The 27,955-nt window shown below is 41.5% G+C and overlaps 1 protein-coding gene across 2 annotated transcripts; it reads left to right on the top strand.

Annotated features, from left to right (window-relative positions):
* Positions 1–337: 337 nt before the first annotated feature.
* ANKRD13A (ankyrin repeat domain 13A) lies at positions 338–27,955 on the top strand (the record flags this gene model as incomplete). Of its 2 annotated transcripts, none has more annotated exons than XM_084253405.1 (15): positions 338–433; positions 9,773–9,905; positions 10,720–10,844; positions 13,496–13,541; positions 14,733–14,876; positions 15,526–15,715; positions 19,085–19,151; positions 20,479–20,560; positions 21,479–21,540; positions 22,557–22,687; positions 23,515–23,672; positions 24,351–24,464; positions 25,451–25,611; positions 27,016–27,083; positions 27,760–27,955. In XM_084253405.1, 15 exons carry the CDS (start codon positions 338–340, stop codon positions 27,953–27,955), a joined length of 1,773 nt encoding a protein of 590 aa, XP_084109531.1. The 2 variants fall into 2 exon arrangements, with proteins under 2 accessions (XP_084109531.1, XP_084109530.1); XM_084253404.1 differs by having other exon boundaries at positions 22,554–22,687.

Here is a 27,955-nt window from a genome sequence, read left to right as displayed (position 1 = left end):
CTCCCCCCAGCTGCGGGGTACGGTGGCTCGCGCCTCGCACTTCCCTGTTTGGGGCAGTTCGGCCCCCAGAAGTCGGTTCAGGAGCTGTCAGCTTGGGCGGGAGCGCGGCGGGGCGTGGGGTGGGCGCGGCCGACCCCTGTCCCCGACGGGGCCCACGATCTCCGACCTCCCCCGAGTCCCCCCAGCGGGCCCGCTAGGCCGCCCAGCCGCATTCTGCGCCCCTGGTTCGCTCGCCTAGTTTCCTCTGGGCGCCAGGCAGGAGGGCGGGCGGCCGAGACCCCGCCGGCGCTGAGGCTTGGCAGGCGGACAGTGCGGGCCCGGCCGCGGCCTCCGCGCCATGTCCTCGGCCAGCGACGCCAGCAGTCACTTCCCCTTGCACCTCCTGGTCTGGAACAACGACTACCGGCAGCTGGAGAAGGAGCTGCGGGGCCAGGTGAGGGGCGGGGCGGGGTTCGCCCCCGGCAGTGGGGGAGACAGAAATGGGGGTCGTTTCGTTTCATTTAATCTGTCTCCAGCAGTCAGGCCTCAGCAAGGGAGACCCCCTTCCATTCTGCAGTCGTGGACTGGATGATGATGATGCTAATGCACACACTGTGTGCCAGACCCTGTGTGCCAGGACACTTATATACATTCTATCTTTTAGCCTTTCCAGCACCCCTAGGGAGTAGGGACATTTGACAGCAGGAAAGTGAGGCTTTCAGAGGTTATTATGTTCCTTGCGCAAGGTCGCCCACCTCATAAATACCAAGTCAGGATTTTTCGCTAACCGGCTGCTCCATCCAGGGTGCATCCTAATCAGGCTTAACCTATTAGATTTTACTGCCTCTCCCAAAGATGTAAAAACAGCACAGGCCCCTCGCCCCACTCGACCTTTTTGTAAGGAAGGACTTGGTTGGCTTTGTAGGTTTAGGTTCTAACTCATCCTGTGACCTTGGTCAAGGAATTTTTCGTCTTTGGCCCATTTTAACTATTTTGTAGAAAGAGTGTCATACCAATGCGGGCAAACCTGGTACTTGGTTATATGGATAGGTCTAGGGCAAGGCTCAGGAATTTGCAGTTAACAAGTACCTTAGGGAGACTGACATAGAGCAACCTTTGAGGCTTACTGGTGCACAGGATCCTTAAAAATCACTTCCTGTTCTAAAGTGCTTTGATTCCTTGTCTCTTATTTATTGCCATTTCTTTAAAGCAGTGGTTCTCAGTCGGAGGTGATTTTACCCCCACCCCCACTTCCAATTTGGTAGTGCAGGGAGATATTTTTTGGTTGTTGCAAGTGAAAAGTGGGTGCTACTGGCATCTATAGGTAGAAACCAGGAATGCTGCTCAATATGTACAATGTGCAAGACAGCCCCCACAACTGAGAATTATCTGACCCAAAATGTCAGTAGTGTTTTACTGAAGAAACCCTGCTTTGAAGCCATCCCAACTCTGGAAGGTATTGGTGTCCTCAAGTTACAAGTTAACACACTTAGCAATTACCTACCATAAGGATTTGTAATTATTTGAAGCAATTGTTTTTGTTCATGTCTCTTTATTCAATGTACTAAAGCTCTGGTTTTTGAATGGCTCAAAACTGACAATATAATTGTCAAGGAATTTTAGAGGAAAAATTGACAATTTGGCAAAAATTGAGCAAGATCAGCATCAACCTGTTTGGTGGTCACTGCTGAGCATGGCACCCCACCTTATTTCCTTTTTAAGTCTGTTGAGTACCCACTGGAAGTCAAATGTCCCTTTCTTTTCCCATTTAAATCCTCTATCCAGACAGAATAAACTTTTATTGTAAGAGTCATTGGTCTTAATTAGATCATGCCTCCAGGGTAAACGAATCACAACTGGACATTCCAGTATACCTGCTGATTTAATTCACTTTTTGTTACCAGACCTGACTCAGAGGGGATCTTCCATCATTTTGCTTTTAGATCTTTGTCTAAATCTAACCTTGGACACTTTAAAAATGGCCAGAGAGTCCTCTTTTTTTGGTCTACTGCGTTTTGCATCTGTACTTCCTCAGTGTTGGGTTTATTCAGCTTCTTGCAAAATGTTGAGATAAAGTAAAAGCAAAGTCACAGAACATAACTCTTGCTAGAGAGGTTCATCATCATTGAACTATACACTTTCAGTACCCATTTCTGGAAACAGCAGTTTTTCTATTCATTGGAGGGTGAAGAAAAGAGTTTAAATGAAGTGCAGTTTTTCTTTACAGAAAAACTTCTTGGGTAAGAACAAAATCTTGGTTTATAATCTTAAATGTGACATAGTTTAATTATTTTTGTTTCCTGCAAGCTGTGATAAAAGTGTCCACTGAAAGTTCTCTGTGCTTCTTACCTTGAAGAATGCTATGACATTTATGATTAGGGAATTTTAATTTTGCAACAGATTTTCCTGGAATAAATTGGTCCTTACTGCTTTTGACTGTCAATGAGGTGAAGAAGAAGATTCATACTTGCTAATTATTTGGTTTTGACTTTATTATTTGTTATCACTGCAAATCATTTCATAGTATACCAGTTCCCTCTGAGGAGCAGATAGTTGAAGTATATCCATAAAGAATATCTTAACCATGGAAGTGTGACTGTCAACACAGGGTAATCCAATTTCAGTCCAGAAAATTAGCCACTGAAGGGGTCAGCCCTTAAAAGGGCATACTCTGAAGGGGTTTTTGTTTGACTTGAAGCTCTGCTATTACTGTCTTGGAATTCATGAATTTTTTTTTTTTTGAGTAAGGGGCATCAGGTTTTCATGTTTCACTGGGTCTTCAAATTATGTAATTTCGTTCAGGGTCAAGAAATTGATTAATTGATATCATTAAAATTAGGTGGTAGGAATTATTTTGTTCTCATATTTTTTTGAGATCCTCTGATTATGACCCAGCTACTTCTTATGACTTGGAGGTAGTTGTTTTAATTACCAGTATGAATACTGATTAAATTGTGAGTTTGGGTATATAATTTACTCTTTTTGAGTTGTGTCATTGCCTATAAAAATGGGGAGACTAACATGAAAGCTTATTTTGTTGGCACTGTGCTGAAATGTTGTATGTGCAATTTTAGGTTTAATTCTCATACCAATCCTCAGGGTGAGTGCTGTTACGATTCCCATTTTACTATAAGAAAGCCAAGATGAAGAGGCTCAGTCACTCAGCCAATGGCCAAACCAGGTTGTCAACCCAGAAAGTCAGGCTCAGTCCTAATCCTGTCTCCTTAACCTTTACTCCATACAGATAGTCTCTGACTTGTAGTGGTTTGAGTTATAGAAAAGCAATACGAATTCAGTGAAAAACATACTTTGGATCTTTATCTTTTCCCGGGTTGGCAGTATTTGGTACAATACTCTCCAGTTGCTGGGCGTGAGCCACAGTTTCTAGCCACCCACCCAGATATGAGAGTAAACAACCCATATGCTGGAGTACAGCATTTCTTGGATATTAAGTTCTGAGTTAGTCATCCCATTATGTCTACTAAATGCTTATCTGTGTCTCCTGCTTCTGAGATATTCAGAACTTTAATATAAAGTAGGCTTTGTGTTAGATGATTTTGCCCAACCTTAGATTAATGTAAGTTTGGAGCACGTTTAAGGTAGGTTGCGCAAAGCTGTGATGTTTGGTAGGTTAGGTGTACTAAATGTATTTTTGACTTAATGATATTTTCAACTCATGATGAACTTATCAGGACTTAATCTTGTCTTAATTTGAGGGAGACCTGGAAGTTGAGACTTCCAGGACTGCGCCTCCATTTCAGGTTTGTGAGAATAAGGCAGAGAACAGATCTGAAAGCTCAGACACATGGTAAACGTGCATGTTATTTACCATTGTTATTGCTGTTATCATAGTCATCCTGGAATTTTCTCTGCTTTTATGTGTGTTCGGTTTTCCTGTAAGGCATATGTATTGACTGCCTAATTAAAATGAAAAAAAAAAAATTGTCACCCAGCAATGAAACTGTTTCACTTAATGTTTTGTTTGGGAGTATGTCTGCTGTCCATTCTCTCCTTCCTTCTGTCACATGAGTGAGGCTTGGAGGAGGCACACTGGTAGCTGTAAGAATTTTATTTCATTCTAGGAACAGCAGCACAGAAAGAATCAAGTTTATCCAGATGAAGAGGCTAAGTACATGTTTGAGTGTGTGTGAGTCAGCCCCAACCCCACCTTCTTGCTAACTTTGCCAACTGTGAGATTGTTTTAAGATTTCAATATTTGCTCACTTAATAAAGTGCCTCTTTACTATCGTAAATAGTCATCACCTTTACTATCATTAATAGTCAGTGGGGCTTTGAAGTTGGTTGGTAAAGTTGGAATGATTTGTATTATAGATAATGTCATTTGGAGAGGCCTGTTAACATCTTTCACCTTCTTAGGACCCTCCTCCTAAAGCTGGGAGAATGAATGAAAACCTAGGAGACAAATGTAAAGACCAGTGCACCTTACAGGGTACAAAAACCCTGGGCCCAGAAGGGTGGAGGATGGCAGGTGTGGCCTGACTCTTGTGTCAGCCCCAGGTTAGAAGCCAGCAGGTGAAAGTCCAAAATCCAGGCAAGGGGATGATCCAGATAACAGCAGCACTCAGAGCCTGACAGGGAGCCACCCTTTGGTTCTCACCCCAGTCTGTGGCAGGCAGGGGGAATTCACTGGGCACACACAAGCCATGGCCTGGCATTGAGGTTGAAAAACCTAGAGCCTATGGTCAGAGTGCTTCCCTGCGGCCCTCAGGGGTTCTGGCTTAGCCCTTGGGAGCTTAGGGAACCTAGTCTATGGATACCTTCTCCCCAAACCCCTCTTGCTTGGGGTGGGAGAATCAGCTTGAGCCATAGCCATAGATGACCACAGTGGACTAAGAATACACAGGAGTGAGAGTGATTGGCTTTGTCAAGAATGGAGACTTAGCAGCCTCTTCGTAGAGACCCCCCAAGAGATACCAGTGATAGTTTATGAAGTACTTACTAAGTGCCAGGTTCTGAGACCCAGAGGGATTGAATAATTCACCGGAGAGAGCTGGAAGCCTACCTGACTGCCTCTGCAGCCTTTACTCAAAGGTTGGCTTTTGGGGCCTCTGGAGGAGAGCAGGTTGGTAAAGAAGGCTTTCATGGAGAAAAATTGGTAGACTGAAATGAGCAAATATGAAGAGAAATCTCGTTACATTCTTCTTTGGGACACTATGGTAATTAATAGGCACGGATATTTATAATTTGGTACAACTCACATCTGAAGAAAGTTAAAGGAAAAACTTAAAATCAGATTTCAAAGCCATTTCAGTTATATTCTGAAAGCTCTTGCTCTTGAGCTAACATTATTAGTTGAAGACCTAAGCCCCACTAAATGAAATTTAGGAAGAATCCGTTTTAGGAAGAATTTCACCTCATATGAAACCATGCTGTGTGAGTGTCTGATGGTAAGAACTAATGCTTAGTGTTTACTGTGGGCTTGGGTGTTGAGCCTTCACCCTGTAAGAGCTCTGCAAGGCAGGTGCTTTTATAATTTATAAGGGAGCAAACTAAAGCTGGAGAGAAATTAAACAAAAAGACCATAGATACAGTGATTGTTTTTTCAAAAAAGTCTCTAGTGAAATATAATTCATTTATCATAGAATTCACACTTTAGAGTAAATTATATGATGTAAATTATATGATGCTTTTCTGTGCTTTGAGTATATTCACTGAGTTGGAATGATCAAATTCCAGCACATTTTTATCACCCCTAAAAGATATAGTCACTCCCCACTCCCAATCCCTTCAGCCCCAGGCAGCCATTGATCTACTTTCTGCCTTTATAAATTGGCCTGTGCTGGACATTTTATATAAATGGAATCATATAATGTGTAATATGTATGTGTGCTTTAGTCAATATGATGTTTTGAGGTTCATCCACATTGTGGCAGGTATCAGTAGTTTATTCCTTTGTTATGGGTGAATAATATTCCATGGCTTATCCATTCTACACGTTTTATTTATACATTTATCAGTAGATGGACATTTGTTTTTTTCCCCACTTTTTGGCTATTATTGTAACGGGTGGTCTCCAGGGAATGGGGAGATTCCAGTTCCTTGCCCCACCCAAAGGAGGGTAGAGATGAATAGGGAGAGGAAGCCGTAGAGGAGGCTGGAGAAGGAAGGAAGCAGGATGGAGAGCCAGAGGAGACCTGAAGGAGACACATGGAGCAGAGATACATGTGAAGAAACTGCGCTTGCTTCTTGGTTCTGGACTGGTTTAAACAGATGTGGGTGAGAGACCCGTGGGGAGGTTGACAATGGCAGTGTTTATCTTGATTTTGTTCCTTTTGTCCCAGATGTGCTGGGCCCCTTCTGCCTCTTTCCCGTGGGTCCCCACCAAAGGTGCTTTACACTTATGTCAGGTTTTTGGGCCTCAGTGGCCCTGTTTTGGGCTAACCCTGTTTGATTGGATGTTTGCCCGTGAGGGGATGGGTAGTTTCGGGTGCTTGATTTGGAAACTATATTCTTCCCCTTTTCTTTGTTGCACCCTAATTATATTAAAGTTCCTCTCCATTAAAGGTCGTATAAGTTTTGTCTTGATGCGGCAGATGGCAGACCCTATTTGGAGGAGGCATATTTGGGGTAATGATGTGCCCCCTCCCTGTCCTGTAACATTATGAATAATGTTGCTATACACATTTTTGTTCAGGTTTTCATATGATTTTATGTTTTTATTTCTCTTGGATAAACATCTAGGAGAGGAATTGCTGGATCATATGGATGTATGTTCAACTTTTTGAGGAACTTCCAACTATTTCTCAAAGTGACCGCACTATTTTGTATTACCACCAAAAGTGTATGAGGCTTCTAGTTTCTCCATTCTCTTTAACACCTTGTTATTGTCTGTCTTTCCGGCTGTAGCCACTCTAGTGGCTATGAAGTGGTATCTCATTGTGGTTTTGATTTGCAGTTACCTAATGAGTGATGTTCAGCATTTCTTCATGTACATGCTGACTTTTTGTATATCTTCTTTGGAGAAATATCTGTTCAAATCCTTTGTCTTTCTAAAAATTGGGTTGTCTTTTCATTCTTGAATAGTTAGAGTGCTTCTTTTATTCTGAATATTGGTTCCTTATCAGATGTGTAACTTGGAAATATTTTCTTCCACTGTGTCTTCTTTATAACAGCATTTGAAGTATAAAAATTATCAATTCTGATAAATGCTGATAAAGTACAGTTTATTTATTTCTTCTTGTTGCTTCTAAGAGTTTTGTTTTGGCTCTTACATTTGGGCTTATGATAAATTTGGAGCTAATTTTCATATATTGCTACAATAATTTCATGTGTTGTGTATAAAAACTTACCAGTTGTTCAAGCGCCATTTGTTGAAAAGATTGTTCTTCCCCCATTGAATTATTTTGGCACGCTATTGAAAATCAGTTGACCATAAATGTAAAAATTTGTTTTTGGACTTTAAATTGTGTTCCATTAATTTTTTTTTTTTTCCCTCCGAATGCCTTCTCTTACCACACGACTCTTTCTAGTTTCCTTTTGAATTCCATTAATATATATGTCTGTCCTATGCCCATGTGGGCTGCAGAGCCAGCCAGGTAGGCTTCCACCTCTCTCACAGTTCTGGTGTCTAGGGATGTAAGAGCCTATAGATTTGACGTGGAGGGTGTCCTTCTTGATTCATAGCAGGTATTCTTCCTTATCTTTTTTAAATGAGAAAGGCACAGGAGCCTCTGAAGAGATAATTAGCTATACTAGCATGCTGCCGTGTGGCTCATACGTTCTGTTTTCCCTGTAGTCCAAAATAGAAAAAAAGTCAACAACCTAATATATCTGACTTTGATTGTACACATCATATCTCAGCACTGCCCAAGAGCTTGAATATTCATCCTTAGTCTGAGATGTTAGTTTCATTCTGCCGAGTGAAAGGCGGTTTCCCCTTTTGTGTGATAAATATCACTAAGCACCTCCTATATGTTAGGCACTGCACTGAGCCTAGCACCTTTCATATAAGTTGATCTCACTAGGCTTGTATAATAGATGTATAAGAATGCCATTAATTTGCTAAATATTTATTTCCTGCTAAATTATTTCAAGTTCATAATTTTTAGCCTTACTATATATTTTTTAAAAATCAGGTTGGCAGATGCTAGGAAATATAAGACCTGGATTTCTTTGGTGAAATACACAAGCTATACCCTTGGGAAAAGTCAGGGATTCCTGAGAGGTGATGTGGGCCCCTTTCTAGGAGACATGTTGGTAACTTCAGCACCTTAGAGGACACTGAGGATTGGGATTGGTCCAGGAGGATGTGTGTTCACTTAGCAGAATCCTTCAACCATTGTGTTGTTCTTCAGCAACTGTTCTGTCTTCCCAGCACAATTTTAACAAATTGACTTCAGGGTATTCATTAGCTGTTGGATTGTAGTTATGAATCCACAGTCCTGTTTACCTTTTTTCCCTGTGGCCAATAAATGGCACGTTCTGGATAGAACATGGAGGATGCAATTGATGACTGGACAACAATTAGCTTTTCAAATCAAGATAAAGCACATTTCCTAAGAAGTATTATGGCATTTAAAATGCTTTTGCATTCCAAAATTCCCATGGCAGTTTGCTGTTGTCCTTGGAAGACTGTTCAGAGCTGTCTTTAGAAGACAGCGCCCAGCTATTCAGACTGAGTTCACGCCAGATAATCTGCTGCTCACCTCTGGAGATCCACTGCAGGTCCCAGAAGGAGTCAGAATAGGAAGGAAGAGTAAAAGCCAAGTCTGCATATCTGGCATGAAGAAGAAAGCCCTTGAGGGGAAGTGGACCAAAAAGGCATGTGTGTGTTTTCACATTTATCTAAAAATATATCCACATACATGCTTCATGGCACCTGCCCATTGTCTGGAGGACCCACAGATGCTGCCTCTTCGGGGCACTTGGGACTGAATACACTATATTGAAAGTGGTGATTTGGTGGTTATCCAGCTAAAGAATGTAATTTTATCCTGACCTAAGTTATCTTCTGTACTTTCAGTTTTGATTAAAATCCTGTACTTCCTGTTCTAGACTTGAATGCTGATATGTGCTTGAGAAATCCCCCATGTTCCATGTCATGAGGTGCTTACCTCTCTTGAAGGCCCCTGCTTAGCCTTATTTAGACTTGATTTGAATGCTGTTAAAAGTTTGTGCTTGAAGATATAAGGTCTATAGCCAGTGTTTCCTTTTTAAACACTTAACTTTAGAAAAAAAGAAACTCAGTTAATTATAACTTCTTCACTCCCCAAATTTGTATTTCCACCATGCCATGTGCAAGCATTCATTTTTCCATATATTGCTTTAAGTATTTTTTTCCAGCTAAGTAAATTCCATTTATTAATTAAGATTGGGTTTAAATCTTTCCTGCTCTGTCCCACAAAGATTTCCCATTCACGTGAATGCTGGACTCACCTTTGCTGTTTTCTGCCCTGCACAGTGTTTTATGGTTTTACCACTCAAACACCAAGCCCAACTCAGGCTCTCAAGGAGAGGACTATGGCTTCCAATGTTTTTGACCTCCCCTCAGTGGCTAGAACCAGATGCAAAGATTTCCCCGAGTAAGAGCTGAGCACTGATGCAGATCATTATAAGCCTTGTCTTTCAAATCCCATCCACTTTTCAAGACATGGCTCAAACCGTTCTGGGCTTTTATTCTTGGAGAGACTTTTCTTCACTCTCTCAATTTCAGCACTTGTGATTGGACATAGTGCTGTAATTAATTTCCTTTTATATATAATATTATCTCATAAGCACATTTCCAAGTTTTATGTACTCTATCCAATTATAAGTGGTAGTGTTTGCTTCACAGAATGTGGAGGCTCTGGATCCACGAGGTCGAACCTTACTGCATCTTGCTGTTTCTTTGGGACATTTGGAATCTGCTAGAGTCTTGCTCCGGCATAAAGCAGATGTTACAAAAGAAAATCATGAGGGATGGACAGGCAAGTATACTTTTATAATAAAGCTTTTCACTTCAGTTTATCTTTTTGAATAAAGGCCAGTCCCAGTAATAATCATCCTCGGAGTCATCTTTATTTTAGCACTCTTTCTCTCTTGGGAATGGGGCATGTGGGGAGCTTGCCCCATGGGGTACACAGGGCTCAGGAAATGGGAGCTGGGATGCTGCTGACTGATCTGCAGCACAGTGGCCCAAATTGTTTTCTTGCACCAAAAGCCTCCCAGAGGGTGGCTCCCTATCCAGAAAGCAGCTCTCTGCTCAAACCCTTTCTCGTATATGTGAGCATGGAGGCCAGACTTCCTCAGAGGAATGTGATGGTAACTCCAGTGAACCCATCAGAACAGGCAAAATTAAAAAGAAAGTGTGACTTGAAATGGCCTTTTCCAGTGAAATCTTGGTACTGTTCTGCAAGCTAGATTACTGATCCAGTAATGTTGCATTGACTGAACAAGGGTACACACAAGCACAAGTTTGCCTGTCCGCTCTGTGTGTCACCACAGCTGGCTGATCACATGCTTAAGCCAGCTCTCTGAAGATACTGTCTGATTTATAAACCAGTGATAAAAATGGGGGGAGGGGAGAGAGCAGGACAGGGGCAGATGGGAGTGTTCTCTTTTCATCAGTTAAGAGCTAGCAATTAGAAGTCATGGTCATAAATGAAGATGTGGGCGTACAGACTCTTTCTTTTGTAGAAAATGTGGGTCTTTGATGTGTAGAGATATTTTCAAACTGGCTTTGGAATTTGTCTGCGGGTATGAGAATACCAGGTAATTAAACTTTATCTTTTTATTTTCCAGTTTTACATGAGGCTGTCAGCACCGGTGATCCTGAGATGGTATACACAGTTCTTCAACATCGAGACTACCACAACACATCGATGGCCCTTGGGGGAGTCCCTGAACTGCTCCAAAAAATTCTTGAGGTATCTGTGAAAATGGGGCGATGCCACATTTTGAGTTAAATGCTAATGTGATAGCTGAAGACACAGCCTGACATCCTTGTGTGCCTTCCAGAGAACTTTAGGAATCGTGAATATGATATGAGTACCAAATAACATTATTCCTTGCCTTTCCAACTTGTTAAATGTAGGAGATCTTTCACAGGTTATGTTTATAGGTCAGCAGGCTTACCTTGTAAGTGTCATTTAAAAATTTTAACTTAGGACAAGTGGGCATCTAGCAATTACTTTGACTAGGCACCTGTTTTCTTAGAAGTAGCATCCTGAACATAGGTCATCTTGGGGAAACAATGATGAGCATCAGTTACTATACGAGGATTTTCAGGCTCTGATAGGACTAAGATTTGTGTGCTACTTCTCTCTGTCACATCCAGCCATTAGCATTTTGCAACTTCTAATCAATGTCTTAGATTATTTAATTACTAGCTTTCAGGGCATTTATCTGTCTTGTGAATTTTAGCGTAGGGGTTCTGTGACACTTGAAAAACTTTCTTAAAATTGACTCAGGCTCGTGCATTGTTTGGATGATGGTTGCCGTTCTTCGGATAATCCTTGTTACCTGTAAGAGCCATCTTATCTTTTAACCATATTGGAAAGCAACATTTCCAGGGTGATAAAAAAGTACCAATGGTTCAATTTTCATGTTGTTTATTCTCAGTTTATGCATAGACTGTGAGCTTCTGAAAATAGCTTCAAAAATATTTGCTAAATAAAATCAGCTGTGCTACTTTCATCTAACACATTTCTTAAGAAAAATTAATAGCTCTTTGCTATGTCAGACTGCCACTGCTTGTTATCTGAATGCTCCTTTAAAAAAAATCATTCTCTATGACTCTTGAGACACTGCCAAAGATATGAAATGGTTATGGAAATATGAAATATTTGAAATGGTTGTGAGCATTGTTTTAAAAACAGATGTGTGTTTGAATGTTAAATTTATTGTTCTCCAACTCACTGTAAGGGGAACCAAAAACATCACTTGCCTGATCATTTAACCAGGAGTCACCTCTCTTTTAAAATATTCAGCGTAAAGTGTTTTCTCTTTTCACCTACATTGATCCACAGTTATGAAAGGCATTGAATAGTATTCTCTGCCTGAAGTTCCACACAGCCCACAAAAGGACCACAAGGGCTTGGTGGCAGCGGGGGCTGTTGTGGAGTATTGGTGTTTCAACAGTTTCTCCTTATATCCCACCTTTCTTACCCAATGCCCCTTGAACAGTGTCTTTGCTAATAACCAGAAGTCTGACTGGTTTTACTCTATGGTGTATTTTTGCTTTTTCTGCCCTGTGCTCCTTTAAAAACCATGGCAAAACCTTGGGGGTGGGAGGGAACAGAAAAATATCTGGAATTTCTAACATTTCTTTTTCTTGGATGGTAACTATTGGATTGTGTAAGCAGTCCTCCAAGAAACTTCTAGACAAATTCATAGTAGGTGAGAAAATCATCCTAAACAGGGATGCCCTGGTGGTAAACTTCCAAAGTCAAATTCTCAAAGCTTTAAGAGCGAAGTGGGAGCGTGGATCTTGTGCACACTGGAGGGCAGAATCACCTTCCTGAAGAAGTGATGATTAGCAGCCTCTTTTAGTTCCACAGAGTGGCCTGATAAGTGTGAAGCACTTCCCAACACACAAATCTTTTACAGTCAAGTTCCCATAGAATATGTGGAATCCCACTGCCTAGACTAGCCAGTTACCCCTGCTGAGTGACTTGTTCTTGACTCATCCTCCCAGGGTTGTCCTTCTGTTCTGTTAGGCACCTGGTTAAACTCTTCAATCAGATCTAACTCTTGTCCTATCCAACTTGTTTTGTTGGGGTTTTTTTAAAGATTTTTAAATTTATTTTTACATAGAAGAGCTAGGGTAGAGGCCAGAGGTGCAGGGGTAAGAGGATTCACGAGAGACAGAATAGGGAGCAAAACAGACAGATCCACTGAAATACACTGCTGAGGGAAGCAGCAGGTAAGACAGGAGAGGTCTGCTGCACCATGTGAGTTAGCTCCCTAGCCAGGGATCAAACCCAGGGTGTCAGGGTAGTAGTGCTGAGACTTAGCCCTGAGGCCACCAAGGAGGCCCCCCCAACCTTGTTTTTAGTTAACTTTATTAACTGTCTCTATGTATTTTTATTTATTTTTTTATTTTTTTAAAGATTTATTTATTTATTTATACAAGCACTGGGTACAGTCAGAAGCGCGGGAGGGTGAGAGAATTCACCAGAGCCAGAGCGGGGAGCAGGGCAGGCAGACTGACGAGGTACACTGCTGAGGGGAGCAGTAGGCGGCAGGAGAGGTCTGCATGCCATGTGGGACCCTCGCCGGCAGCAGGGGATTGAACCAGCGCTGCAGAGGCTGCGGGCAGCTTCACAACCCAGCGCTCAACCGCTGCGCCACCGGAAAGGCCCTCTATGTATTTTTATATCAAGATAAAATAACAACCTGAATAGAAAAATATAATAATAACAACTGAATGGGTTTACATTTTATATTTCTTATTTTCTCTGTTCTCCCCAACCCTCCCCTCTTTGAAAAAAAACAAAACAAAATCCTATTCACCCCTGCTATATACATATTTAGTTAATAGTGCTCAGGGTAATTTATTTCAAACTTTGTCCTTCAGGCTCCAGATTTCTATGTGCAGATGAAATGGGAATTCACCAGCTGGGGTGAGTGACTGTGGACTAATAATTCATTTTTATTTCCAAGTTTATTTAGCCTGAATATATGTGTGTGTGTGTGTGTGTGTGTGTGTGTGTTTATTTTTCCTTAATAAAAGTTACATGTAATTTTTTTTAATCTAGGAAATGTGTAGATGAGAATAAGAAAAGAAATTCATCTGAACTGCATTTAAGTACAGCTACTGTTAGTGCTTTGATAATTCCCTTCCAGTCTTTTCCTCCATGCATAGGACTTTTTCTCCCAAGCACCCACAAATAGAATATATAGATAATTTTCTCTTTCTTTTGCCACTTATATTCATAAGTGACTGACTTGTATCTATATTATTAATTTTTTAATGTCTGTTTAAATGGCTACTATTTTAGTAAGTAGATTTACCAAAATCTAGTTACTTGTTTCCTTCTGTATTTCAGCTTAATTCTTTTAAATTAAATTCTCCAAGGAAGAAGATGAGATGAATATTGGAATAGCTTATTTTTTTAACAAAGTGAATCTTACATAGGGCAAATTGACAGTCACATTTTCATAGATGTTGTATTTTTATTTCTTGCACATCAGTTAATAGCAGCTCCTGACTCCCAGATTTTTAGTCATTTTCTTTTCCAGACTAGTTTCTTCCCTTTCAGGCAAGAAATCATATTTGTAATTAAACACATAAATGATATAAAAAGTATATAAAGAAGAGAAGTTCAGATTCTTCTGGGAAACTAATAAGTTCTTTTCTAATGTAAATCATTGCTCTGATTTTAGGTTTTATTAAAGAGTGGCATATTTTAGACATTTGATATTTTGAATGGTGAATATGACAATATGATGGGCCACAGCCATATGGCAGGAGTAGCACGAGTGAGTGAGAAAGGCCAGATGGACACACTCAAGCGCTGATGGCAGTCAATACGAGGGGTCCATTTGGGGATGGAGAATACTCTTGGGAGATTCATTTAGAGGTTTTTCTCTGCACATGACTTACATCTGTACTTTTAATAAGAGCTATACAACAGAAGGTCCATTTTAATTTATGTATTTTTTTAAGAGTAACTTCCTATGTAAAAATGTACGGGAGCCTAGTCCAGTTCTATATGATGGTCACCATCTTGCAACTCCCATTCATGAAAATGTGAATCCCGATTTCTGCTTGGCCCTCAGGTTTTTCTCAGTTGTGTGTTTCTCTTCTGCAGTGCCCTTAGTTTCCAGAATATGTCCGAATGATGTCTGTCGCATTTGGAAAAGTGGTGCCAAGCTGCGTGTCGATATCACATTGCTGGGATTTGAGAACATGAGCTGGATAAGAGGGAGGCGTAGTTTTATATTTAAGGGAGAAGGTGAGTGAGTCCATTGTAGTAATCACTGCTGACGCTAAGTGATGGTGGGATTTCTTACCTTCAGAATGCATTCTTATTTATGTGCCTTTTCTTACCCTGCCCAGAACATGTTTTTGGGTTTTTTTGGTTATTCTTATTAACTATTCAGCGCTCAATCTCTATATCGTATTTCTTGTCTCCAGAGTGGTCTTGATTGTGTGACTTGCCACCCAGCACAGTTACCCTTTGACATGTATCTGTCTTAGATTCCTTTTGAGTACAAGACTCTGTCTTATATTTCTTTACATTCCCCCCATAATCAGGCATGACCCTCCTAATGGAGGGTGAGAAATGGCATTACTAACTCTGTCATTTATATTAATTATATAATCATATATCTAAAAAAGCACATGGAGTTTTGTTGTTAATAAAGAAATTACTTTAAACATCTGTATCTTTGGGAAAGATGGTCCATAGCCTCCTAGATGTGGAAAACTGGCTAGGTCATCCTTGTGCAGGTAAGTCATTGATACTCAGTAGTCTTTAGGGTTTATCACATTGCCCCCTGAGGGGGTTGGGGATGGACTTGAAAGATGATGCCTTTTAACTGAGACTTTCTTGTTTTGTATTTTTGCGTTGTGCTCAGTTACACCCTTGTTTTCACTAACAGACAATTGGGCAGAGTTGATGGAAGTCAACCATGATGACAAAGTGGTCACCACCGAACACTTTGACCTTTCCCAGGAAATGGAGCGCCTCAGTCTGGACTTGATGAAGCCAAAAAGCAGGGAGGTTGAGAGGCGGCTCACAAGCCCAGTCATTAACACCAGCCTTGATACTAAAAATATTGCTTTTGAAAGGTATGAATTTAGATTCTGTATTTTAATGTCTAATCCTTTTGCCAGTATACTAGTGGCTCATATATATGAATTGGAAATTATAGATGGACTGGGATTATTCTAATATGGCATAAGAAATACTAGTGGGTTTTAAAGTTGACCTCAGCTGCAGTTAAATAGAAACCATAGCTGACATCCTCACTCATATCATTTTTATAGCACATTGATTCAGTCTTGGAGAATTGTCTTCATATTCTTTTAGGGGCCCTTTCTAATGGTGTTTACTTAAATTTTATTTTTGTTTTGGTGTTTGGGGAGCCACAAGACTCCCTAGTTCCAAACTGTGGCTCTCAGAAGGTCCAGAAGCTAGAACTGATCCAGTATTAAATGTAGTTATACTGATACTGGCCAGTCAAATTCACACTTATGTGGTTAGATGCGGTTCTCTTCGCCCCTGTGAGGCCTAATTGTCTAGAGCAAGAGTCTGGAAAGGGTTCAGTTCTATTCCAGACTCTACCAGAAGAAACCTCGGAGAGGTGTGTGCCTTGGCTAACCTGGATGAGAACACCCTCTCTGGTCACCTGCCTCTGGCCCACCCAGAGGGGCAAGGGCCTTTGTAAGGGAAGCAAAGGCTGCCATAGCTGTAGCTAAAGTGTTTCTAGTCTAGAATGCCATGACCCAAGGGAGTCCATAAGAGCCCTAAGTGTTTGCCTAGGATGTCACATCCAACTCTCTGTAAGCCAAAGCAGCATAGCATAACCCGAGCTAACATGGACATCATTATCCTGGGTGTAGACTTTGTTTTCTTCTGAAGGATGTATTAACTGCCCTCTTTTTCTTCTTTGTTTCTAATATAAAATTTGTTAGTAAAACAAAGAGTTTTTTGTTAATCAAACATGAAACATATTAGCACCCTTTTCTAATTTCCAAGCTTGAAATTAGAGTATCTGCTATGGTAGAAGAGAAAAACCCAAATGCCATCCTGGTGGGGTTCAGGTACTGCTGCTGATTTGGTAGTGACACTCCTAAAAGCAGGGTCCACACCCCCACACACACCCCCACCCCCCATCACCAGCCTCCTCACATCGGTCTTGCCAGGTGATGGCTGTTGTCTTCAGGGACAGCAGGGTTTAAGGACTGACTGTGGCACCCCTGGAAAGGTTTTGGAAGGACATTTCCAGGCTTTGGCATATACTTCTACAGATGGGGAAGCTGCAAGATAGGGCTGCTCTCACGGCCAAAACCAGCAGCAGAGCTGAGATTTGGAAGATCTGGGTGTCACTTGAGGACTACTTAATAACTGTGGCTTTGGGTCACGGTTTCAATCTCTCATGTTTCTGTTTCCTTAGCTGAAAGAGGAAAGAATCAATCTAGAGATGGCTCTCTGAAGTCCACGCCTCTCAGATGTTATGGGAAGAGCCACTGTTCCCTCTGGTCTGGCCAAGTTGCTCGAGTCATTGTCAAGTGTTATTTATAAAGAGACTGTGATGGTGACTGTCTATACCCCAGTGAGAGTAGATGAGAAATAATAGCATGTACCATTTGTACCAGGGACTAAGGCACATTTTGTATTTGTATGGTCACTAGGCTTTCAAACAGTTCAAGCTAATCCTTCTTTTGTAACTGACTGGCGGTTGCTGAGACAGAATTTCTAGAAGACAGCTGCTTTTCTGGTGGTACTTAGAATTAAAGAAGTGATCAGTGAGCTTGTACATCACGTGAGGATTTGAGCCACTCTTGAATGTGAGGTTTGCTGGTAGAACAAGTGTGCCCATGTCTTTCTTACTGGAGGTGTGAGTGTTCATTTGATTGAATGTGGAAGATGTGGCTCTTACATCACAACAGTCATTTTGTTCCATTTCTTTCTTCTGACTTCTTCCTGGCAGCTTGGTGCTTGCAAATTAATATCCTTCCCACATGAAGTTTTGGCCTGCTAGTATTTGCTCTCTGATTGTAGTTTGCCCACCTTAAACAAACCTTTCCTGCACCCTCAGATCCATCAAAGCTTCCAGAAGGCTCAGTAATTGCTGTGGTGTGGTAGGCTCAGTGGGGACAGACAGAGATGAAAGTGGCAAGAGAGGGAAGCTTATTTTGTTGCCTTCAGTGCCTCTGGATATAGTTAATCGAGGCCCAAGAAGTTCTAGAATCTTGATTTTAAAATAGGGTGTAGACATTAAGTTTAGGAAGTAAACTGCTATTAGAAAGTGGGAATGGAGAAGGAAGTGGCTGCTGATGGAGGTGTAGAGGACTGAGCTAAAGTGCAGCCTTGTTTTCTCAGCACTCACAAAGGATGTGGTGGAGTGGACCCCGTCATCCTTTGGTGCCTCTATAGACCATGTGCAGAAAGCCATTCTTTCCCGGGCCAATTATCAAGTGACTTAGTGAAAGTCAAGAACTCTGAGGGTTGTATTGGTTTACTAAAAGGAGTATCTTGATTTTCAATTATTGCTGACTTTATGGGGACTGTTTAGCAATGAGTCAGAGCCCACCCTGCCTCACTCCAGGTCAGAGCAGGAGACGGCCTGTTGCCCTAGGCAGGGCCAGGTGCAGCAGTCACAGTGGAGCTAGGATGTGATGTCCTAGACAAAAGGGCAGGCTGGCAGGGCTCCCCTGTGAGTGGTAGCATTTCCCAGGGTGAACTGCTTTGGAAAAGAAGCAGAGCCTCTTGGCTGCTCTTGGTTGCTAAATGCACTTTTTCCAGGAGTATGTTGAATTGAATCACTGGGTTGTTGGGCACTTGACCAAAGCTGCAGCTGCCGCTGGTATGCTGAGCTACTTTAAAAGCAGTTCCCCAGAGCTGGAGCAGTGGCTGGGCTGAAAAACTGCTTTTACCATCCCTTCCACCTGAACAACTGCTTGACTCCCAAGCCATTTTGCAGGCATTCGTGGCTTCTCTAAGTAACTCAGTGATGAGTTCCCATCGTGCAGGATGGCCTGCATCTTACTGTTTAAATTCCTCGATTGAAGTGTGGCTACTTAGGGGAAGGAGCCGCTGACATCCGTGCCCACAGTTAAGATGACCCAAGTAAATCCAACCCAGATACCAGCTTGTGATGGGGCCCTAGATGCTGGTTATCTTCACTTACTCCTTTGGGACAGCTGTCCAATAAATGTCACCATCTTTGCCACCTCTGCTGGCAGTTTTTGTAAAGAAGCCAAAGAACAGGGACTTTCTATGCCAGGGGTGAGGCAAACTGATTAATAACTGGGGGAGGAGGGAGGAGAATGCTTACACCATCTGTCATGGACAGCATCCTGGTAGACAATAACGACTATAACTTCCTGGTGTCCTTCACTAACTTAAGCTGGGGAAAAACTATAAAGGCTGCAGGGATAAATCTGAATGGCATATTGTACATGTAGAAATTTGTGGTGTTCACTTTTTATCAGAACTAAATCCGGATTCTGGGGCTGGAGGACAGATAAAGCAGAAGTTGTTAATGGTTACGAAGCAAAGGTAAAAGGAAACTCTTAAAATAAGATTTAATATAGCTATTTAGCTTCTCTGCAAATGAGGAGTCTGTTCAGATTTTTGTATGCATCTGTGCCTTGGAGATGCTCTGGGGAATAAGAACTGTTTCATGTCTCTCCCTTGGATTTTTGTCTTATTTGACTTTCAGAAAAGGGGAGAGCATGTCCTGAGGAGGTCTCTAGTTATGCCAAAGAGAAAGAGAGCTATGGAGAAAGGAGTATGAGTACTCAAGGTCCTGGGGAGAGTGACAGTTCCTTTAATACCTTAAACAAAAAAAAGAAAAAATATTGGACTTAACTTGTTAGTTCAGCGTTTTTTTAATAGCCCGATGGGTCTTTTTTAAAAGCATATAAAGTCACTTTGATGGGTCTCCATTTTCAAAATCAGCCCCATTGTAACCAGTAGGCTTATAAGCCCATTTACGTGACATGAATGAGTTTAGAAAATAGTCGTAACAGTTGATGGAGTCATCTGGCATTTTGTCAGCTGGAAAGCTGTTTCCTGGCCTTTCCTTAGCTCTGCAGTATAGCAGGAATTGATGGCTCATGGTGAAGGAGCCAGGCGCTGCGGGATCCTCTGGTGACCTCTGAGTGAGCAAAGAAAGCTTACATCATGCTCAGCAAGACACATCTAGAAACAGTCAGTCCAGGGCTGCGTGTTTTTCCTGAGACTTTGAACGTTGGGAATCCACGTATGGCATACGCAGTTAATTCTCTATTCACTGTGATTGGATTTTCCAGACCCCCCATATTCTTCAGGCAGACTTAATAACAGAACACTGTTACTGCTATGAAAATATTTTTTTTTTGTCTTTATGCAGAGTCCTTCTTAAATAGTAACTTGCTGGATTGCCCTATCATATTATGAAGAGAACCTTGCGTTCATTCCTCTCCCTTCTGCCCAGCAGACAGATGGCTATCTAAGTCTACCCCATTATAAGATCCACACAGATCAGTAGAAGGACAGGATGCAGGTTTGGGTACTTCAGTACACTAGAGGTCCAGCTGGGAAGCCTAAACTGCAGGACATTCCTTTGAGATTGTTTGGCAACAAGGGCAAGTAGGAAGATACAGCCTGTTGCATTAACTCCTCGGTATTTAAACTGTCAGAGATGCAGAGTAACTGCTGATGCATTTCTCAGTGATAGCTTGTATTTTTTTCTCTGAAGGATCCTAATGATTGTTAACCATTTCTCATTTTTATTTTGCTGTAATTTTTTTTTTTTTGGCTTCAGCATTCTTGCTCTTGCTATGCTTATTTCTCAAGTTTTGATTCCCTATGTCACTGTTTTCTTTTGCACACATCTCTCAAGGTTTACACAGTAAATAATGTAAGTGTGATAACCAAAATACGGACAGAACATCTGACTGAGGAAGAAAAAAAGAGATATAAAGGTAACCTTCCACCTTTTTTAGCCTAGAGAGCCCTTGTCAGCTGTGTTAAGTTTGGGGGGTTAATGGGACTGGTCATGCTTGTCCTAACTCCAACTTCCTTTTTATACAAATTTCCTTTGTCTGACTCATTCTTGGAGGCATTTCCCCATAGTTGGCTTCAGTCATAATTAAAGCCATTCATGAGCCATTCATAATTAGAGCCATTCGTGTAACATGTTTACATGTTACAAAAAAAACAATGGTTGGATTGGGTTGAAAAAGTAGATAAGGAGATTGGAGATGATCACTGGAATAAGTGATGTAGCCCAAACTACCATAATGAAAGATTTGGACTGAACTCGGGTTCTGATCGTCATATCCCAGTTCCACCAGTGGCAGTGTCTGTGAAGTTACCTAACCCATAAGCCTCAGTTTCCCCAGCAGTGAAAATGCAGGTGCCACCAGACCTTCTTTGGAGTTGTTGGAAGGATTAGATGAGTTACTGCATGGTATCCTTCAGGCTGCTGCCTGTGGCATGTGGCGAGCACACAGTAATTGCTAACTTCCAGCACCACTTCTACTGTTGCTCTTACTCTAGTTTGAGAGATGAGGAAACTGAGGCACAAGACCATGGATAATGAGATGCCAGGGTGAGATGAAAATCCCTATCTGGCTAACTCCAAAATCCAAAATCTTTTTACTTTTCTGCTTTAGTTCTTATAACCGTTGTTTAATCTAGTGTAGAGATTCTAATAAAAACTGCCCTGTACAGGATAAAGTAGTTTATGGTCATTGAAGATGCTTGTATTAGCCTGTCCTTCAGAGGATTTCCTTTAATGCAGGTAGCTTGCATCAGAGACTATAAAATATAAGAATCATTTTGTGCAGTTAACAAGTAAGGGATAATATTCGACCTTAAACTTTTCTTCTCCTCTGTAGCGGATAGGAACCCACTGGAATCTTTGCTGGGAACTGTGGAACACCAGTTTGGTGCTCAAGGGGTAAGTTGAAGCAATGCTCTTTCAGTTTAAAGAAAGCAGATGACTTTTCTGTGCCAGGTGTCTTGAGCAGGCCACTGCATTTGAAAACACTCGAGTATTCTCAAGGTGGAATTGGAGATATTCTTTTTTTTTTTTTTTTAAAGATTTATATATTTATTTATACAAGCATTGGGTACAGTCAGAAGCATGGCGGGGTAAGAGAATTCACCAGAGCCAGAGCAGGGAACACAACAGGCAGACTGACGAAATACACTGCTGAGGGGAGCAGTGGGTGCGGCAGGAGAGGTCTCCGCACCACATGGGACCCTCGCCCAGTGGCTGGGGATTGAACCGGCGCTACAGAGGCTGCGGGCAGCTTTGCAACCCAGCGCTCAACCGCTGCGCCAACAGGGAGGCCCTGGAGATATTCTTTTGAAAGAGAATTAGATGGGTGACTCTTTAAGAAAGTAAAGATTTCAGAGAAGTGACAATGATTATAGAAGCTGGTGCTTTTGATCCATTATAAACTAGGACCTCTTCTTAAAGATGAAACCCGAAAAGGATCCAGGACTGTATTTTATGGAGCACCTTCAACATTTTCTTACCTGATCCTCATTGAACTAATGAAGGTGGTACCATGCATGTCACTGTGAGTCAGAAAAATGAAATGACCTTTCCAGCACTGCAAGCTTTAGAATGACAGAGCTGGATTTTAGACTCTACGTCTTCCAGATCTCAAGTACTTTCAGAAATTTTTTCTCCGTCTTTTCCCTCTTTTATAATCAGGAGGTAAAAATGCAAAGAGGGGAGAAATGTGTTGAAGTAGAGAAGTCCCCTAAGACTTGCAACATCGTTAGGCTAACACTTTTTTAGATTTTCTTGTTCTGTGTAGAAACTTAATTCAAAAAAAAAGTGAGTGACTAGTACTTCCTGCTCTGTAGCTGGTTAACATGTGCACCTCAGAGGCTGAGGGCTATAGGCATCCACTTGTGAGCAGCGTTTGGCATTTCTGATTCCCCTGAGTTCTGGCTCAGCAGGACCTCACCACAGAATGTGCCACTGCAAACAACCCCACGGCCATCACGCCTGACGAGTACTTTAATGAAGAGTTTGATCTGAAAGACAGAGACATCGGAAGGCCAAAGGAGCTGACGATTAGAACACAAAAGTAAGAGATTCAGGTGGCCCTTTTTTTTTTTTAAAGATTTATTTATTTATTCATTTATTTATGCAAGCACTGGGTACAGTCAGAAGCGCGGGAGGGTGAGAGAATTCACCAGAGCCAGAGCGGGGAGCAGAGCAGGCAGAAGGACCGAAGTACACTGCTGAGGGGAGCAGCGGGCGGCAGGAGAGGTCTGCGCGCCATGTGGGACCCTCCTCTGGTGGCCGGGGAGCAGCCGGGGATGGAACCGGCGCTGCAGAGGCGGCTGGCAGCTTCGCAACCCAGCGCTCAACCGCTGCGCCACCGGGGAGGCCCCAGGTGGCCCTTTTTAACTTACAAAGCCTTATTTGTTTCATAAGGTGTGCTGTTTTATGTTGTCATGTCAGTCATACTCTTTTGTCTCTTTTAGAAATAATTTTAAAATTCCATTATCTAATGAAAGCTAATAGTAGATTGTCCATCTTATTATTAGCCCTTTCTCAAACAGACTATAGATTGGATGAAAGAATGTCTTTTTTTTTTTTTTCCTGTTAGCAAGCTTCATTCCAGCAAATGAGATGGTCTCCATGATTATCAGCTTCTTCAGGCTTGCTAACTAACAATTCAAGCTGTGGGAGGTGGTAGTACGGGTCACTTCCCTTGATGGCCGCATTTCAGAGTCCTGAGTTCCTTGTGGTTCTGGTCTCCCCCATGCTTTGAATGAAGAGATGTCAGCAGTGTGGGGGGAGTGCAGAGTGAAGAAGCTGGTGCTGCTCGCTTACTATACAGACTTAATTCTGCTGTCCCTGACTGGTGGAGACTCCCTCAAGTCTTTTCTCGGTTGACTCCTACAGGTTTAAAGCAACACTGTGGATGTGCGAAGAGTTTCCCCTCTCACTCGTGGAGCAGGTCATCCCCATCATTGACTTAATGGCCCGAACTAGTGCTCATTTTGCAAGACTGAGAGATTTCATCAAACTGGAATTCCCACCTGGATTTCCTGTCAAAATAGGTACCCTGAAATCACAGGAACACTTGTCGGTTCTGCCTAGGTTTTGTTTTGTGTTTGTTTTTGGTGTTTGTGCTTCAGAGAATTGGAGCACTTTTGGCAAATTAGCACATAGTAAATATAACCAGAAGAAGTCAGAATTATCCTTCAGTTAGTTTGGTTTATAGAAGTGTCATGATTTTAGCTCATTTACATATCAAAATTAGAAGATTCCCCCTCCAGCAGTTCTATTTACTACAGATGGTGCTGCCAGATGTGAAAAGAAATAAAAATGTGACACATTCATTGTTTTAATGTCAAATGTTACTTAAGTAGATAGTTTTTCAGGAAAGACAAAAATCTTTTGACACCAAGTCCTTTCATACATTAGTATGTTTTAAGGTCTGCGCAAGTATGCATAGTAACATATACAATACATACAACGTGAGAAGTTCGATTGTTGTGTACTCATGACATTAGAATCTAGCTCGATCACTTACTGTGATCTGGGGACGGTTGCTTACCTCTCTGAATCTCAGTTGGCCATCTGTATATTGGGGAGGGTTGTTGAGAATTAAATGAAATCATGCTGATAAAAGGTATTTGGTACAACATCAGCATAGTAAGCATTCAGTACATGATGCCTATCATTATTACTATTATCCTCAGGAAAATTTACTTACAAAGCTTTTATTTTGTTAGAAATTCCCTTGTTTCATGTCTTAAATGCACGGATTACGTTTGGAAATGTTAATGGCTGTAGCACTGCTGAAGAAACTGTATCTCAAAATGTGGAAGGGACCCAGACTGATTCAGGTAAAAGAAAAGTTTGGGTTTTGTGATTCTTAAAAACTTTATTACATTCAGTCATTTTATTAATTATTTCATTTACCTTTGGGATATCACTGGAAGTAGAGCTGTGTTGAAAGAAAATGTTAGATTTAGTTTCAGTTAATAAAGAAAGACCTTATAGAATATGTGTGACCTCACTTGTATTAAAAGGTAGCGTAACTTTTAAAAAACAACTTTATTGAAGTGCAATGTATGTTACAATAAAATGTTCCCATTTTTAGTGTGTTCAATGACAAATGTATGTACACATGTAACCACCACCACAATTAGGTATGGAGTATTTCCATCACCACCACCCCAGATTTTCTCAGGCTCCTTTGCCTTCAATCCAATTCATATTTTGGATGCAACTGTAAATGCATCCCAATCTGATTGTAAGTGGATTTATTTTCTTAATTCTGGTTTCCAGTTACTTGTGTCTAGAAACATAACTGAATTTATCAAAATTTTCATTTATCGTGGTAAAATAGTGTTTTGTGTCTTACGCTAGTTGAAGGATATATGGCATTTGTTTTATTATTAACACTTTAAAGTTTACAGATTTCTTATTACTCTTTATGTATACTATACTTCAAAATAAAAAGGCACATTCATGTCATTGTGTATACAAACACCCACTCACGTGTTCACATCACATTCCTCAAAGGACACATAAGTACACATTAGTTACCTGTGGAATTTGGAAGTGAGAGAAAAGGGTGTAGGAATAGAGAGCTTCACTTCTGATTTTACAGTCTTCTGTATTGTTTTTGTTCATTGATTTGACTACTAAAAAAAAATTAAGCAAAAAGTAGCATTCCAATGCATTTTCTATCAAGATTAATCCTCAAAATTTCTTGCATAGTAACAAGCCATTATTTTAATCATTTTCATCAATTTTTTTAATTAAAATTATAAAAAGTTGAAATTTCTTTACTAACTTGGGCATCCCCTGTTGTGTTGCCTTTCAGCTACCCAGGTCACAAACTTTGAGGTCAATCAATCTGTGTTTGAAATTCCGGAATCTTACCATGTTCAAGACAATGGCCGGAACATGCACCTGCAAGATGAAGATTATGAGATCATGCAGTTTGCTATCCAGCAGAGTTTACTGGAGTCCAGCAGGAGCCAGGTGCATTTATCAGAATAAATGGCAGGGCCTGGGAGGTTTATAGCTAACCTAAAAAAATTCACTCTAAATAACAAGTTCAGCATATTTGCAGTATTGAGAAATTTCTTCTTGCGCCGAGGCGTTCCTGAAAGCTGTTGTGTGAGTGCATCTGCGGGAGCCCCGTCGGCATCCTTCACAGGATCACTGCTGACAGTCTTTCCTTTCCTCAGGTTCACCCGTGTAGCTAATAATCATGTATCTTTTGGAGTGTGCTATATAAATTTTTTAGTATTAAACTGTGAATCATGCTAGTTTACAGCATTGTGTATTTCCTGGACTGTTATTTGTGTAAGGTATGTGGATTTTAATCCTAACTTCCTCTCTAAGAAAGACCAGTAAGTGTGTGATGAAACGGTAGTTGACTTTTTTGTTTGTTTGTTTATTTGTTTACTCAAATGTTTTATTCTGTTGGAAGGGGTATTTCTCAAATGTTGAAGTCTCCCTAAAAGCAGAGCTAAGGACAGGACAAGACAAGTGTAAGAAGAGCTGTCTTTTGTATTATGTGGTTTTCTCTCTAGGCCCCACCTGCCTCGGACAGTCCAGGGCTGAGGGCCTGCTCCTCCACCATCAACACCTGTGATTCCCGGCTGTATTATGGTGGGGTCTGCTTCTCACTCGACTGCCCTTGGTGAAGCAGCTCCAGGCTCAACCCTCATGGGGCTGTTAAGCTTGAGAATAGCACCCACACTCCACCCTCCCTAGGTTTAGGTTTTTGGCATTTTTGGTTTTATTCTAAGTCTTCATCTTGAATAAATGTGAGCACTCTCCCACACTCCATGAACCCATTTAGAGAACTATTCAGTTTTTTGAGGTGCTAAGCTAAGGGCTAGACTTCAGAACATATATATAACATATATTCTCTTTGGGAGACCTCCCGGGAGACTGCTAGCCCCTGAACATCACTCTTAGTCCAGTTTGTGTCCTTACCCTATGTAAGTGAGCTTATTTTTTGCCCCAATGTCTGCATAAACTTTGTTGGACCATAAATTTTGCAAAGGGGAACTGCCAGAGTCCAAGATGACAAATAAGGAATTATGTACTCTTTTCAGAGCAGGTAATTTGCTCTGAAAGAATGACCTGCTTTGTTCACGTGAACATTATCCAAGGTAGCTCTTTTTAATAGATTAATTTTGCATCAAGTATGAGAAGGCTGTGGCTATTAATCAGTCATGTACTGTACACTACCTGACACTTAGGTGTGGTTTTTGAGGTAACCCAAGTCCCTATTAGTTGTTCACATGTCACTGTTAATAATGGGCATGCCAGTATCTTAAATTTTGTCCTGGCTGCTTTTATTTCCTTGTCAGTATGATGCCCGTGTCTTAGCTAAGAGAGATTCATGTCTACCATGTTTGTTTCTCCTAGGAACTTTCAGGACCAGCATCAAATGGAGGGATCAGCCAGACACAAGTCTATGACGACCAATATGAGAGGTGAATCACGTGACTCTAATTGATTAAACTGATCTTTACACAGGCCTCTGCCTGGCAGGCAAGGCATGAGGAAGTGTTGAGCTCTCCTGCTCCTCTTGTGACAGTTATTGTTAAGATAGCCCTCAACTCTTGGAAGCTGAGTTTCCAGGAACAAGAGAGAGTCAATGATTAGTTCCTAAGCTACTTCCATTGGCACCGGAGAACTGTAATGTTTTTCGGAGTAAATGTTTTTCTGATTGGTCTGGTCTTCTCCGGGGAATGTAGATGTCTTCAGCAGTATGTTTATATAGTCTTAAGGATAATGACACTTTGGGCAAGAGGTACAGAAATGATTCCATTTTTTTAAAGGGGGCAAACTAGAAAGATTGATTTTATAAAGCATTTGCCTATACATAGGCATCATTAAATAGGTTTAAGTTCAGTTCCCAGCCCCAGCACTTAGTAGCTGAGTGATCTTGGGTAGTTTTCTTAATGTCTCTGAGTCTCAGGTTTCTCCCCTATCTCCAGCCCATGTCCCCAGAGTGATGTGGGATTGCTTGACCTCGTGCACATACAGTGCATAGAAAGTGCCTGGCACAGCATGCACTGGGAAAGCGGTCAAGGAATGTAGTTGCTGCTGCTGCCACGCTGAAGATAGTAGGCACGGTTTCATTTTCCCCTCATTTTTTCTATCCAGGGCCATCCAGGAGAGCCTCCTCTGCAGCCCGGAAAGTCTGTGCTCTGAGGTCTCAAGTGAGACAAGCCGTTTTGACAGCGACTTGCAGCTGGCTATGGAGCTCTCTGCCAAAGAGCTAGAGGAACAGGAGCTCAGGCTTCGGGAGGAGGAGGCAGAGCTCCTGCAAGTCTTACAGCTCTCGCTCACTGAGAAATAA

This window comes from Talpa europaea (genome assembly GCF_964194135.1).
Source record: "Talpa europaea genome assembly, chromosome: 14".
Classification (NCBI taxonomy): Eukaryota; Metazoa; Chordata; class Mammalia; order Eulipotyphla; family Talpidae; genus Talpa; species Talpa europaea.
Note: the sequence above shows the minus strand (reverse complement) of the source record. Positions and strands in the feature narration are given on the sequence as shown.